This window comes from Scardinius erythrophthalmus (genome assembly GCF_964197995.2).
Source record: "Scardinius erythrophthalmus genome assembly, chromosome: 3".
Classification (NCBI taxonomy): domain Eukaryota; kingdom Metazoa; phylum Chordata; class Actinopteri; order Cypriniformes; family Leuciscidae; genus Scardinius; species Scardinius erythrophthalmus.
This window is the reverse complement of record NC_138223.1, coordinates 7,952,973-7,969,678: the sequence shown is the minus strand read 5'-3', so window position 1 is coordinate 7,969,678 and position 16,706 is coordinate 7,952,973. Positions and strand designations below refer to the sequence as shown.

The following is a 16,706-nucleotide window of genomic DNA, read 5'->3' as shown; positions in this document are numbered from 1 at the left end:
GGAGGCCATGATTGGCAAGGGCCAATGGGTGGAATGTGGCCAGGACACCGGGGTTACACCCATACTCTTCACGTGAAGTGCCATGGGATTTTTGATGACCACAGAGAGTCAGGACCTCGGTTTTACGTCTCATCTGAAGGACGGTGCTCTTTGACAGCATTGTGTCCCAGTCACTATACTGGGGCGTTAGGACCCACACAGACCACAGGGTGAGCGCCCCCTACTGGCCTCACTAACACCTCTTCCAGCAGCAATAGTTTTCTCAGGAGGTCTCCCATCCAGGTACTAACCAGGCTCAACCCTGCTTAGCTTCAGGGTGATATGGCTGCAGGCAACCATAGCTACTGACATCATATGGATTTAGTTGCATCTCTTTATGAACTTTTTGAAGCGTCAAAGTGGTATTTGCGTAGCTGTCAATGGAGGGACAGAAATTGCTCAGATTTCATTGAAAAGATTTTCATTTGTGTTCTAAAGATGAACGAAAGTCTTATAGGTTTGGAACCCAACATGAGGGTGAGTAATTAATCACAGAATTTTTATTTTTGGGTGAACTATCCCTTTATCCCTAAAGCATATTAAAAACACCACATAGACATATAAAAAACATTAAAAACTTGATTTTCTTTAAATGATTAGTTATTAGCTTGCAATCTTTAATAGCTCAGACACGCTTTAAATGGATAGTACGGAAGTGAGAGAGGTAGACACAAATAGGAAAACATACACACCTCGGGAGGAGGTGGATTGTCCATCTGTGTTTTTAGGATATGCATTGCCTCATCATGTGGGTTCAACTTCTTAACAAAACCTTTCCCATCTCGCCTGTCAACAAACGCATGCCATCCTTTCGGTTAAGAATAATAATAATAAAATAATCTGATTGCATGATATATAGGAGCAAATGCACAGGTAACCCACCTCTGTCTCTGAGGCACAGGTTCTGGGTCCGGAGTTTGATACTGTTTAATGATGTCTTTAATGTTGTGGCTGGGAACAATGTGCTCAGAGTTGGAGACAGAATATTTCACCACCTCTGTGGCAGGAGCCGGAGCAGAACGCATGGGACCCGTGACCGCAACAGGAGCTAAGTGACAGAAAGAAAAAGTTGGAAAATATAGAAGTTACAGAAAATGGATTTATTTCAATTGTTGGGCATTATTATATTAAATGCAATCACACCATGTTTTTTAGCAGGCCTGCTGTCAAGTTTAATTGGTGCAGCGGGGGCTTGTTTCTTCCCTAATGTCCCATTAGATGATGCAGCCTGAAAATCATTTAGCCAAAGATAACAAATCACCAACAGTTCTTATAATAAAATATACTCAGCAGTTAAACAGATACACAGATTAGATAAATATAAGTGACTAAAAGTTAATTACAATCAATCAAAGTGCAATTAGAAGCAATTAAGTTGCAGCATAATATGAAAAAGATACAGTATTAATGACAATAATCAATAAAAGACATGAACATAAAAATAAAAAAAAGCACCACTGTCAACCATATTATATTAACTTTCATGAACCAGTTTTTAAAATGTATTCAATATAGTCTTTAACTAATATAAAATTATCAAAATATCACGCTTGTATACAGTTCAAAAGTTTGCGGTTGGTAGGATTTTTAAAAATGTTTTTGAAAGAACTCTCTGATTCTCACCAAATCTGCATATAATTGATAACAAATGCAGTAAAAAGAGTAATACTGTGAAATATTATTACAATTTAAAATAACTGTTTTGTATTTTAATATATTTTAAAATGTAAATTATTCCTGTGATGCAAAGCTGAATTGTGCACATTGTGAATTGAACACATGATCCTTCAGAAAACATTCTAAAATGCTGATTGGCTGCTCAAGAAACATTCCTTCTTCTTATTATTAATGTTGAAAACAGTTGTGCTTCTTATTATTTTTGAGGAAACCGTGATGCAAGTTTTTCTGAATTGTTTCATGAATTGAAAGTTCCACAGAACAGCATTTATTTCCTGCAATCTTTTGTAATATCACAATTTTCACAAATTTATTTGCTGTCACTTTTGATCAATTTAATACCTTCCATGCAGAATAAAATTTCTGTGGTTTAATTTAAATGGTAGGGTATTACATTACATGTATTGGTTTATCCACAGCAAATGAGGAACTTCATGAGCAATTGGTCAAAAGAGCCAACAATATTCCTAGGACACAATGTCAGGTTTACAGTATAAACTAGATGATATCAACACTTGGGCACCTGTGTAGTCTTGGTGTTCTGCGGCTGTGGCGTTGGGGGGCTGTTCTTCTTCATGGGCTCACGTTGCCCCTTTAAGGTGCTGGGGGTGGCGTAGATGGAGGTGGAGGCGACGGCCGGTTGGGGGGTCACTGGAGGGCTTGTGTACGCGGACAGGGGAAATGGGGCGTAGGGGCTGAGGGGGATGTTTGCGTAGGGGCTGGGAGGGATGTCGGCGTACGGGCTGGGTGGCAGAGTGCTGTAAGGGGTAGGAGGAGGACTGGTTGGGGGGCTGGTGAGGGGAGACATTGGTGGACTGGACACTGGAGTGGTCACCATAGCCATCGCCTGCATGGTCATATGCTGAGCCTGAAGATGTAGGGACAGTCGAGAGACACAAGGTGACTTAAAACACTTGAAAACCAGTTCACACCAAGAACAATAACTATAACGATAACTATATTAGCGTCCACACCAGTGGACGATATAATTCTGATTATTATAAGCATGCGCTGCAGTTTTGTCGTTTGCCGCTTTAAATGCTTGAGATCTTTAAAGTAGGATGGATTCTGATTGGCTGTCATTGTTTTCATTGTTCATCAGCTAGAATTTTTTTTTTCCCCTGTGCCGTTATTTTTAGTTGTGATGTGGATATTCTTTTATATTTAGAACGATTTTTAGAACTATATCTTTTTCGCTATTGTTATAGTTATCGTCCTTGGTGTGAACGGGCCTTAAAGGGATACTTCACCTCTGGGAAGATGAATGTGTATTTAAAATAGGTCATTTAAGTAGAAGAAATGTGGAGAAATTTTTGAATTTGGAGCTTTCTAGACTGAGAAAAGCCAGAAAATGTATTTTTGGCTTATGTGGATGAAAGACAACAACTCCCAGAATGCACTTGCTTCGCTGCCTTAGGAGGCCACGCCTACCGGTTAGAGAGCACAGTTGAAAACAACAAGGCTAGCCTAAGTAAGTGATGAGTTTGCCAGGGATTTAGAGACCCAAAATGTCCGGGATCCGGCTTTTGCGTTCTACAGTCACCATTCATCATGTTTACTGTGGCGAGCAGGACGAGGCTGACGGCCGCGGGAGAACAGCGCGAGGCCGGTGGCTTCATTACTGAGACGCGCCGGGTCTCGCATCTCTCACGGAGGAGCGGGAATTTTCTTAGCAATGTTAAAACGCACATCAACCGATCACTTGTTTAGTGTTCATGTAAACACTACAGTCAGATTCACCGATCGGAATTAATTCAGTTAGATTGAAACGAGAGGTGTGCATGTAAACAATGAATGGCGACAGCAGAACGCAAAAGCCGAATCCCGGACATTTTTAACAGTCTCGCCCGCCGGACAAGTCCGGGAAAAGGAAGATGGTAACCCCTACTTACTCAGCTTTCTCCTATTATTCAGCTTTCTCCACAGAACAAGAGCCTGCTAGCTTAGCTTCCAAAGAAAGACGGCTGACACTGTGTACATTCTGTGAGTGAGATCCCTCCCTCTATGGGCGGGTTGAAAACATGCGGAACAACGCCATCTACTGGCTGTAGTCTTTAGCCTCTGGACAGAAAATCCTCCGATGACGCAAAATGACGATTTTTGCGTCATCGGAGGATTTTTTCCAGACAAAAAATACATAAATCTCTCCTCTCAGGGGGATATGAGGGGGGAAAGCATGGTAATTCGAAAATACTACAGGTTTTCTACTAATACAAAGCTTAATGCTAAATCCTGAAGTAACCCTTTAAGTCTTTTTTTTAAATATGTTGTATAAAGTCATGTATTAATTGCAGTCTGATTGAAAAGGCATATCATTTTACATGTAAAACCTTTTTTTTATTTGACATGTCAAAATATGTCAAAATGTAACAGAAAATCTGTAACCAAACATTCAAAAAGTAAAATGAATAATAAATAAAGACAAACAAAATAAAACCTATCAATCATACTAAATGAACACTGGTTTAGATTACTTTTTATTTAAAATTTTAGTTTTGTTAATATTAATCATTTTTTTGTTAATAAATAATTTTTCTTTTAAATTTTTAGTAATTTTGTTGTGTTTGTTTTTGTCATTTGTATAATAATAATAATAATAATAATAAAAAGTCATTTAAATTAACACATTTTTGTATGGATTTAGTTTTAGTTAACAATAATTACTCTGAACTAAACTAAAAACTAAAAAAAAGGGAGTGTCTATTTACACTAAGTGTAAATAGCCTGGCCCGGGCTATTTACATTAACTCCACCCAAAATACTGCTATTTTGACTTTGTGTAAATAGAATCTCTCGCTATTTGCACTTTAGTGCAAATAGCCCCTGACAATTTTTTTTTTTAAATAATATTATTGAAGAAAACCTTAGGATGACCATGGAACTCCTTAGAATTAGAAAGCCTTTATTATCAGATAGCTAAATACAAAAAATCCAAAAACTTCTAAAAACTAAAAACATGTTTAATGCTGCAAAGAGATGGTGATCACATGACAACCATTAACGAATCAGACGTCTCAATGATTGAAACTGCTTGCACCTGTGGTTGAGGTAGTTGTGTTGCTCTCCCTAAGGAAAGCATGGGCCGAAACACGTTGGAGAGTTTTTAGTTTTTTGTATGTAGCCATCTGATAATAAAGGCTTTTTAATTCTAAAGAGTGCCATGGTCATCCTAAAGTTATCTTTGATGGACTACTAAAATACCTGGACCATAGAGCACCTTGACTGGATACTTCTCCTTTAGATGCGCTCTCTTCTATTGGACTTTGTTTAAATAAAATTATTGTTTACACAAAAATTTAAATTCACTCATCCTGAAATAATTCTTCAAAAAACAAAACAAAACAAAAAACATCACTTGAGCATGAGGATGAGTAAATGAGAATTTTCATTTTTGGGAGAATTATTGATTTATTAAAAACTACCATAATGACGGCTTGCTGGTTGATGATGGTCTGTTGCTGTTGGGCCAGGACAGTTTGCTGTTGCTCTGAGGGGAAGAATTAAAAGACAATACTGAATACTCGTCGATCACTCCAAGCCCTGTAAAGCTGATGGCATTTTAATTAGAAATACCTGGCACTGGGGACACCGCTGGCATTCTGGGCATGACTGAAGTGCCTGGTATGGGTGGCAGAACTCTCACTGCTGCAAAATACACATAACAGAAAAATATCACACACACAGCCCATCACATCATTTAATTATGTGTAGTATGTGGGCATTCATAATTGAGTCCAGCTTAAAAGATCGGCATAGCTGGTCCTCAGGTTGGGATTCTGGTGAGCTGGTGTCTCTGCCAGGCTTCTTGACTTGACTAACGAATCTGGTCAAGCAGCAGTAAAATTAAGTCAAATTTATTTGTATAGAGCTTTTCACAATACAGATTGTTTCAAAGCAGAATGTTTATCATATCTTAATAATCTTTATGCCTTATAGCCACATTTATTAGGTTAAAGCTGGGTGATGATATAGTTCTAATATAGAAGATACAAGCAATCAACCAGATAAGATATACTATATAGTATGTGTTGCCCTACGCAAGTATACTGAGTGTGCATACGCAGAAAAAAAGTTTGGCATCTTTAAAGAGCTGGGCGAGTAAAATTTTGTGAAAAAAAAAAAAAAGATAAGGAAGTTGAGATTAAACCGATGAATACCCTTTGAAAAAGTCTATATATAACTGTACTACACACAGTGTACTGTATGTATGCAGAAAAAATTGGATAAGTTTTGCCGGCAGTCCAGCACCAAAACCAGCATAAACCAGCCTGGACCAGCAAAGAAATTCCTGCTTTTTTAAGCCAGACTTCTCAGCAGAGAATGTGTGAAAGTGAATGTGTGTTTACCTCCAGGCTGAAGAGTGACTCTAGCATGGGACTGTGCTTCATCGCCACCTACACCTCCTCCACCCTTCATCCTACCAGACAAAACTGAAGCATCAAGGTCCTACATATAAAAGAATAATCCAGTTAGTTACTAAGACCGCATACTTCAGAGTACTACAGCAAAAAAAAAAAAAAAAAAAAAAAAAAACCTTAGCGTTCCATAGAATGTTTTACATTCATAAAATCTTTCTAAGTGAAACGAAGTTAAAAAATTATTTAAAATGAGTCCGGTTAATATGCATTAACACCATTCTGGAGTAAAAAGATCAGACGATTTCATTTTCCAACAGCATCATTTTTAAAGGTTAAAAAAATCCACACTGGGTGAATAGGACTCTTTGTGTTAGTATCATATATTTGGGTTGAAATAGTGAAAAAATGGTTTAACACTATAATAAAAGCTCTATTTGCATTCCATGAAAGAAGTGTATTTCATATTCATAATGTATTTCTGAGTGAAACAAGATATTAAATAATAAATCAAATGTAGGGCTTCTGCCACACAGAGAGTCAGACCATGCTTTCACACTTATTTAACTGCATTAATCTGTTTCTATAAAGTTTAGTGCATGACTCTTGGTCTCAGTCTCTCTCTGCATGTGGGATAAGCCTCATTAAAAAATTACACACTCATTTGCTTACTTTTTTCATAGTGCTCTGTGTAAAACGATCATAGGAAGCACAGCCAAACACACACACAAACCAACACATACCTACAGTAACCCTGTAAAGCAATCTTTCATTCTCTTGCTCTCTCTGAAACACACATTAGGAGTTAATTGACATTTGTGTGTGTGAGGTAATCAGGTGTCACCGTACCCCAGTTCCATCAGACAGAACTGGGTCAAAGAGGCTGTCCAAATACCGGTCCATCCCGCGATGAGTGGCATCATAGGATGGTTCTGAGTCTGATAAAGACAGAAAGAGACAGGAGAGAGAGAGTGAAAAAAAATAAGGATAAAGTGGAAGTGGTAACAGGAATTTATGTTTAATAATACAAAAAACAGTATCTTCATCTTGGTTTGCAGTAAGATTACATAGCCATTTTTTTAAGTATAAGGAGCAAGATACATCCCAAGATACACTATCGTTTAAAAGTTTGGGGTCAGTAGGATTGTTTTGTTACACTTTAGCTTACGGTCCAATTCTCACCATTAACTAACTATTAACTACGACTTTTGCCTCAAATAAACTCCTACTTACTGCTCATTAATAGTTAGTAAGGTAGTTAAGTTTAGGTATTGGGTAGAAATAAGGGATGTAGAATATGGTCATGCAGAATAAGGCATTAATGTGTCCTTTATAAGAACTAATAAACAGCCAATATCCTGGTAGTATGCATATTAATAAGCAACAAGTTAATAGTGAGAATTGTACCCTAAACTAAAGAGTTACCGATTGTTTGTTTTTTTAAAGAAAATTAATGCTTTTTTTCAGCAAGAACACATTAAATTGATCAAAAGTCACAGTAAAAACATTTAATGCTACAAAAGATTCCTATATTTAAAAAAAAATGTGTCTTTTGAACTTTCTATTCATCAAAAAATCCAAAAAGGTTTCCCCAAAAACACAACTGTTTTCAACATAGATAATACTAAGAAATGTTTCTTGAGCAGAAAATCAGCATATTAGAATGATTTCTGACGGATAATGTGACACTGAAGACTAGAGTAATGATGCTGAAAATATATAAAGATAGAAAGCTGTCATTTTAAATAAATGCAGCCTTGGTGAGCAAACGAGATTTCAAAGACATTCAAAAACATATTACTGACCCCAACATTTTGAACAGAAGTGTATTAAAGAAATAATTTAATGAAGAATCTAATCTTTTGCAAACATAGTAGTTCATTATACTTTTAAAATATACTGTAACCTACTTAAAAAAACTGAGAATTCATGGAAACCAAGCTATAAAAGCAGTGTTTTGAAATTTCTGATGCCAGACAGATTAATACATTGTCACATGACCGTGATTTTTGATTTTTTCTTAAAGAGGATCAGAGAAAATGGTAATCAAAACAATGTTCTCATGTGTTCATTAACCCAAAATTCAAAATATGCCAAGTGAAGTCAATAACACTGGTAGAACAACCCACTGCCTCAAAAACATTATTAATGATCAATGACCTGAACATTTCACCCCTGCAAGACCTCTTAAACCTGTATAATGTTACTCATCCTCTGGACATGCACACAGAAAGGTTACATGAACACCATCAGGGTTAGTTTAGCTGTATGTAATCTAGCCATTCTGTGTGTATCTGATTCTACTTTACAAGCAGGCTTGTAGATCTGCTACAGCTGATTAAAGCAGGGGCTGTAGTTTAGTGTTTCTTGAGGTTATGCTTGGATATTCATGACTCATGAGACAGACCACTAGGCCTATTGGTGGAATAACAATCACCGGGCAATCAGATTGAGAAGGGTCAACGACTTTATGTCGTTTCACTTAGGAACAAGTGTATGTCGTGCTTCATTTAAAAGACTGAAAAAGGAGGCTACCCAGACTGTAGTGGCCTTCAGAAATCGGTAGGCTGTTGGTTGCAATGGCGCTCGTTCGGTTGGCATACGAGAGCGGCCCCTCCTCATCCTCTTCAAATCCACTGCCAAAGAGACTTCTGCATACCAACGTATGTATTAAACATTGTCACAACAATGCAATGCAACTGAAACATGGGAGAACAACGAAATATTTTGGGATGCATACATACATGCTCGCGTTAGGTCGTGCCCTGCTGGGGTCTTCAGTAGAGATGATGAAGTATGTTTTCTGTTTAGGGAAGTCTGGCAGTAGCTCCAGGTCACACACCAGATCGAGAACGTAATCATGACCCTCTAACTCCACCCACTGCGCCAGCTCCTTCATCAGAACGGACCAACCCCATCGACTCTCACTGGACACGCCCCTGCAGGATGGACAATACCATGTTACTGATACTACAGGCTGGAATACACTAGACAACACACTAGGCATTATATACTTGCTGACTTTGTAAATGGTTACAGAGAATAACTGGGCATCATACTAAACGACTGAGGATCACAATTGAACAGACTTTTCAAGTCATTCTGAAGACAACTAACTCAAGCAGAAAAGTGTACCTCGTTGCTAGAAGATGTGTAACGAATGAAAACAGTGTGTGTTATGAAATCGGCTCAAAATATCAAACATGTTTGTAATCCCCATACTGGATGAAATCAAAGTCTGAAGCTAAAAAAAAAATCTGAGTCTGTGCCCATCATACACTAGGTGATTTCTGCTAAATCTGTCAACTCCGACTACCTAAAATCTGCAGATTGGCTCTGATTTTCAGCAACCTGCGTACTTTGTAATCTTCGTAAAATCTGAAATCCAGCCCTAAGATGCTGTATTTTCAAGTAAAATTCAGTGGGGAAAAAATTCACCTGTGTTGTAGAACGTCTCCTGCAAGGCCCTCTCCATTGGTCCAGGAATGGACAGGACACAGGAAAGAGACACCTACAAAGAGATAATCAAATAAAACTCAAATCAAAAAAGCCCCAAACCCAAGTCCCTCTGTTATTATGGTCTCTAGATACAGCCTGGCTTCCTCCCAGTCTAAATCAATACTTTTTGTGTTCCAGGTGAAAATCATAGGTTAGATTGCTTAGAAAAGTAACCGCATACTTCTCAACCTAAACAGAATAGAGTTTCCATTTCTATAAAATACAGACCCAGACAGTGGGAACATAGTGTCAGCCCAAATCCGGGCCACATCTGGTACATTTGGATTCAACGCATACCATATGCGGGCCGGATTTGGGCTGACACTATGAGATACACTCATGCCACTTTATTTCTTCAGATGGACACAAACAAAAATATTTTTCAAAAAATAATCCATATCTGTGAGATCATCTAACACGGAGCCCCACATATGACATGTGAAAGCCAGATATTGTAGCAAAAAATTAAGAATTTATTCCCATGACTTATTATTTTTTTATACATGATGAGAGAATTTTTCGGTGAACTAATACATATATATATATACTATATATACGATGAGCCAAAACACCTGACTTATAACCACCTTCCTAATATGCTGTTGTTCCTCCATGTGCTGCCAAAACAGCGCCTACTTGTTGCACATCCAACAGATGCTCAATTAGATTGAGATCTGGGGAATCTGGAGGCCAGGGCAACACCTTGAACTTTGGGTAAATTCTCACAGTTTCAGACATACTCTGACCCAGTTGCCTTTCTATAACAATTTGGCCCTTGTCAAAGTCAGTCTGATCTTTGTTTTTGCCTATTACTCCTGCAGAACTGAGATCTGCTGTTTTCTTACCATCTATTCTACCCAGACCTTAATATGTAGACTTGTTAGAAGATGATATTGTGATCAACACACAGGAGAAAAATCTCCGATAAGAGGTCATTAATACCTGTAGCTTGTAATGGTTATGTAATTGTAAGAGAATTGACGGGTGGAAAGAGTAGTCAAGATAATTTGACTGGCCATCTTATCTCTACCAGCACACACACACACACACACACACACACACACACACACACACACACACACACACACACACACACACACACACACACACACACACACACACACACACACACACACACACACACACACACACTATCACATATCTACTAATCTGCTCCAGCCCAAACAGGCGAGGACAGAGAGACAGTGTAACTGGATGAGAGGAGGAGTAAAATAAAGCAGAGTGACGGAGAGAGTGAGCAAGATTAGATGAAAGAGGAGAGGCTGAAAGAAAGATATAGAGAATGACAGAAGAAGAGATTAAATAGATTAGAGGAAAGGATAGACAGATGACACCAGTCCTGATTTGCCTCCTGACCTGACATTAGCATTATTTGAGAGAGACAGCAGAAAGTGGGACAGGAAATTGAGGAAAGAGAGAGAGAGTGCACTGACACTATTGGACGAGAACAGAAACTTGAACTGAATTGAGCTGGATGATGACACTACTGTCTTCTGTAGAGCTGCTTTATAGCTGAATCAACTTTGTTTCATAATTGATGAATTTTACAACATTGACACTGTTATTGAACTTGACATGAATAACATAACTATTGTATTCTGCAGAGCTGCTTATTGCTGAATTGAACTAGTTTCATAATTGATGATCTTTAAACAGAACTGAACTGAATCAACATTGAACTGACGTCAGCTGAAAAATACACTATTGTCATCTGTAGAGCTGCAGAATTTGAATTTGTCTAATATTTGATGAAGTGTGCTTCATTGATTCTGTTATGAATCAGTTTATTACCGTGAAGCTGCTTTGAAACAATATGTATTGGATAAAGTGCTATTTAAATAAATAGAGGGGATATAAAAAGAGGGAAAACAGCACCACTTACGTCTCGTTCAGAAACATTGTGGCTTAGTGTGGAACTGTTAGGCAGTTTTAAAACCCAACTGTATGGAAATAGTCAAGAACCATGTCTAACAGCTCAATTAATATTTCTTGTCTTGTCATATTCAGTTACGATTTAATCATGTAATTATAGCCTATTTTTTAAATTCAAAACGGCGAAATTTGACAAAAAGGTAGCTTGCACCTCTGGATATTATTGTCGGTTGATCAAGTAACTTTTAGTATTAGTAACTTCTAGTACTTTTAGACTTTGGGACAATTTTGGCCATATTTAATGATTGAGGATGTATGTCATGCATGAAATACTAAAATACTTTTTTTGAGGCAGTAGCATGTAATGCACTCAATGGAAAACATATTTAGTTTAAATTTTTGAGTTATTTTAGTGTTATTTCTAATTTTAAGAGAGGAATTTTTGATCCATATTATTCTTCGGGTTTAAAAAGCAAATCTGAAGTAATGTGGCACCATCCTAAATGAGTCTGAACAGGTGACAAAAATAAGTATTAGTCTGAAATCTACTGAAACTTTGCTCATAGTTAACGATGCTGTTTTGTTCACGGTGTACATGTATCCTCTTTACTTTGTTACACATGTAAGAAAACACTAATAGGGTCTTACCATCAAAACAGTGCACCTGGAGAACCATGTGTGCTTTCTTGCGGGTGGCAGTCCACTCTAGCAGGGATGGAGGGTATGTTCGAGATGCTTCAGGGACTAGGTGGGATTTCTGCATGGCTTGGATGAGTTTGTGTTGGCACAGAGCCTTAAAGCCATTCAGAGCATAGTCTGACACAAATCTGACAGAGGGAGAGGGAGAGACAGTTATTTAACTGCTAAATCTCACATTGGCTCTAGCTCCATGTCCCTAAACAGAACTTATCCTACAAAATATGCATCAGTGATGTGCTTTGAATTGGGTTCAGTAAGATTTTTTTTTTGAAAGAAATGAATACTTTCATTTGCATTAGATTAATGATAAGTAATGTTTCTTAAGCAGAAAATCAGCATAATAGAATGATTTCTGAAGGATCATGTGACACTGAAGACTGGAGTAATGATGCTAAAAATTCAGCTTTCAGATTATATTTTAAAATTCATTAAAATAGAAAAGTTATTTTAAATAGTAATAATATAATATTTCACAATATTAAAGTTTTACTGTATTTTTTTTATTAAATAAACGCAGCTTTGGTGAGCATAAGAGACTTCTTTCAAAAATCTTAGTGAAACCAAACTTTTGATTTGTGTGTGTTTGTATGTTCATTTGTGCATTCGCTCACTTTAGCAGATATTTCTCCATCTTCTCAGATGGGGCAAAGGAACTCAAACAGGCAGCCATCAATAGCCAGCCTCTCTCTGCATTTCTGCTGTTTTCATTCCGCCACACCTGATTGGCTATCTGCGCTAGGATCTCGTCTCTGATTGGTGGAGTGGAAAGGCCTCTCTGAATGATATAATTTCCAAACAGGTTTTCTTGAGCTCCATTCAGGTTTGGATCTCCCATGAACCTCAAAATCTGTCAATCAAAACAGACATGAAACAGATATGAGACTTACAAAGGGTGACTGATAATGAGACTGGATTTATGGTAAAGGTAACATTACCAGTATAAACACATCTAGAGCATCCTGTTTCAGATCATCTTCTAGACGGGTCAGTGAGTTCTCCAGGGGTGCTGTTAGCATCCCGAACTGCAATTCCTATAGAAAAAAAAGAAAAAATCTAGACAAAATGTACTGCATTATGTCCTTAATGTGAGTGAATTGTGAGTATTATGAGTGTGTGTGTGTTAGCAGGCAGGACATTCACCCTGAAATGCGTGCGTATATATTTGGTCATCAAATAGTTGTTGATGTCCAGGGGAAGAGTGAGTTGGGGGTCCGTCTGTATTCTAGGAGCCTGAACCAGAGCCAAGCAGTCTGAATGGCGCTCCCTTCCAGCTAAAAACAAAACAAAAGGCAAAACATAGGTTTACCGGTAATATTATTTCAAAGTTATTAGGTAAATTAATGCCTAGTTTTGCATCATGTCTGTGCATAATTTTTTAATTTCAACTGCAACATTACAAACTAGACAGCTTTGTTGATTATAATGGGAGGAATGCAAAATCTGATTGGTACTGCATTGAGTGTTATTTAATATAATTGAGATACTAATATAGTTTTTATTATTATTTTGAATTAGTTTTCATTGTTATATTTTCTGATTTCATTTTTTGTTTAATATGTCAGTACCACTTTATTTTACAGTCCTGTTTCGAATGAACATACTATGTACTTATTGTAATAATGAATCTAACTATGTACTAAACCTGAACCTACCCATAAACCTTAACTTAACCCATGTAATTACCTTACACTACTCAGTACTTGCGTGTAAGTACATTGAAAGTGCACGTACTGTAAAATAAAGTGCAACCAATATGTCTATATAGTTTTAATTATTTTTTATTTTAGTTTTAGTTAACTAAAATATACCTAAGTTGTAAGGATGTTCTGGGTGGTTGCTTACTAGATCAATTTTAAATTCATTTTTATCGTCTGCTGTCAGAAAAGTAAAAGCACATCTTTCCATTTTCTCAATTTCAATTAATTTGTATAATCTGCTGGACAGATAAGTCAGAGCACTCAGAAAATGATAGCACATCTCTCCTTAACCAGCAGCATGATTTGAGGTATCATTCACATCTGTAGCATAAACAGTGGGGGAAAAGCTATGTGCCACAGTTTAATATGGGATAAAGGTTTTGATCAAAGCTTGAACAATAATAATAATAGTGATTTTGCCTCAGCATACATTATTAATAATAAGGAAGACACACTGGGAAATTGTTAATAACCTGCTGTGGCCTGTAACAATCCTCCCAACTCTGCAGGAATAACTAGCTGAGTCACATTTACCACCTCCCTGCTTGTTCGCTCCTACAGAAAAGAGAAAACACAACATAGAAACTCTCATTAAGAAAAGTGGAAAATGTTTGGCTGGCTATTTACAAAAACTAAAATCTAAAGAACAGTTTGAAAGTTTAATATATTAAAATATGAACTGCAAATGGGCCTTATGATACAATCTCAATCATCATTAGGGTGATAACATATCATTAATTGTTCCTAATTGATCCTTAAATAAAAATGAGCACAGACTGTTCTTTTACCAGTTCAATCCTTCTCCTCTCCTCTTCTGCTCTTCTCGCTAAGTAGATGTTGTACTGTAACAAAACCATAAGCAAAAGTAAAGCATAAAAAATTAGAAAACTCGAGTGTGAACTTATATTAATTGCATTAGACACTTTAGTATTGGTGAAGTAATGATTGGAACTTATTATTAGGAAATAGGGATGCACGATATATCGGCAACCATATCGGTATCTGCCGATATATGTTCAGTTTTAATGTTATCGTTATCGGCCCGATAAGAAAATGTGGCCGATATATTAAAGCCGATAAATAATGGATTATTTCCTTCAGCTGAAACACTTCAGATGTGCACTGTTCACCATGATTGATTTGAATTGCTTAAAATATGATTGGAATCACTTCAAAAACTGAAAATACAGTGCAAGTGCAACATGTGCTGTCACATGGGCTACAAAAAATTATAATGAGAACATTACAATTGTGTGCTTGGGACATGGCTTTTACTAGGGAGACATTTGTTTTTATAATCAGGCTCTCAATCATTATAATACATTTTTTTATTTAGATTTATCGGCCAATATATCGGTTATCTGATCTAATTATCGGTTATCGTTATAGGTGCATCCCTATTATGTAACGTACCCTGATGTATCTTTTGCGATTGACAATAAGTCGGATCATTGCACGGTGCCTGATCAGGTTTATACGCATTCGCAGAAACCGTCGCCTAAAAGGCACAAAGAGAGTGAGGGAAGTTTCAGCCATTTCAATGACATATAACACTCAGTTTCATTGATCTTACTGTAACATTTTGATTTTTTTCTACAAAAATATCTCTCCTTGCCAAAAAAAAAAAAAAAAAAAAAAAAAAACAGATCATAAGGTGGTCAAGATCATGGATCAAAATCAAAGTGATTAAAAAAAAAAAAAAAACGATATCTGATCTGTGAAAGATGTGAGCAAAAAAATTTGATTTTTTTGTTCCAGTGTAAACACAGCCAAAAGCTGGTGTTAACAAGTTTTTCCTGTTGGGTTCAAATCCCTGAACTTCACATCATGACCCGGACTCTATTTGGATTCTCTAGCTGTAAATCACATTACAAATGACACAGCATTGAAGTTAAGTTACAGGCGATAGGTAGTAGTTTACCTGGCCAGGTAGCCCTTACAGTGAGCCTGAAGATTTGTCATGTCCAATCGGAACTTGAGGAAATTCTTCCGGACAAAATACATCCGTACGTAACGCTGAAGGGTCAGTGCAGCTACATGCCTCATACGATCACGTTTACTCTCCAATAACTGATTCACTTCCTCCTTTAGAAAGATCTAAGAATCAAAACACACTATTAAAACAAACATTATACAATGTAAAAGTGTCTGTTTTTTGAAGAAAGCCAAATGTTGGCATCTTTACAAGTGCAATGTTTAATTATTCTGCTTACCTTTGACACACCCACTTGATAATCTCCTTTGTTGATTGGGCAGAGCTTCATTAACATAATGACACAGTTATCTCCATCTGGAGGTGGTGGCTTCTTCATTCCCAGCAGGGCTTTGTACCTGGGGACACATTGCCAGAGATAATTTATTATAAGATTTGTATTCTATACACCGGCAAGTGTACGTCTATTTATATCACTAGACTAGATTACACACTAAGGGCCCTATCTTACACCCGGCGCAATGCAGCGCCAAACGCGACGCAAGTGTTTTTTGCTAGTTTCAGCCCGACGCAGTTATCATTTTCACGTCCTGTGCTAGGTTGTTTAAATAGCAAATGCATTTGTGCCCATCTGTGCGCCCATGGGCGTGCTGGTCTGAAAATGAGGTGTGTTCTGGCGCATTGTTGGTGTGTTGCTATTTTGAGGCAACAGAAATAGACTGCGTTATGTTTTGTTATTTAATGAGCGCGTTATATGCACCTATAGGCGGGTCCACAACGCACGTATACTCTGCTTATTAAACACACAGGGACGCACAGCAGCACACAAACATGCCAAATATTTTAAATAAAAGGATTACAGTGTAAAAGATTATTATTGTGTACATAAAAATATGATGTAATCCGGCTTGTCCC

The 16,706-nt window shown here is 37.3% G+C and overlaps 1 protein-coding gene across 1 annotated transcript in view; it reads right to left on the bottom strand.

Moving 5' to 3' along the window:
• myo15ab (myosin XVAb) overlaps window positions 1-16,706 on the bottom strand; it is a gene marked incomplete at its 5' end in the record, with an annotated part of 46,078 nt that overhangs the window by 12,490 nt on the left and 16,882 nt on the right. The window contains 19 exons of the mRNA XM_081362349.1: window positions 732-825; window positions 922-1,087; window positions 1,183-1,267; window positions 2,240-2,584; window positions 5,139-5,203; window positions 5,290-5,361; window positions 6,063-6,162; window positions 6,921-7,009; window positions 8,607-8,722; window positions 8,816-9,010; window positions 9,510-9,582; window positions 12,111-12,289; window positions 12,773-13,008; window positions 13,097-13,192; window positions 13,302-13,432; window positions 14,332-14,413; window positions 15,272-15,356; window positions 15,780-15,955; window positions 16,072-16,189. Coding sequence (XP_081218475.1) covers window positions 732-825; window positions 922-1,087; window positions 1,183-1,267; window positions 2,240-2,584; window positions 5,139-5,203; window positions 5,290-5,361; window positions 6,063-6,162; window positions 6,921-7,009; window positions 8,607-8,722; window positions 8,816-9,010; window positions 9,510-9,582; window positions 12,111-12,289; window positions 12,773-13,008; window positions 13,097-13,192; window positions 13,302-13,432; window positions 14,332-14,413; window positions 15,272-15,356; window positions 15,780-15,955; window positions 16,072-16,189 — 2,503 coding nt within the window. The remainder of the gene's footprint in view (window positions 1-731; window positions 826-921; window positions 1,088-1,182; window positions 1,268-2,239; window positions 2,585-5,138; window positions 5,204-5,289; window positions 5,362-6,062; window positions 6,163-6,920; window positions 7,010-8,606; window positions 8,723-8,815; window positions 9,011-9,509; window positions 9,583-12,110; window positions 12,290-12,772; window positions 13,009-13,096; window positions 13,193-13,301; window positions 13,433-14,331; window positions 14,414-15,271; window positions 15,357-15,779; window positions 15,956-16,071; window positions 16,190-16,706) is intronic.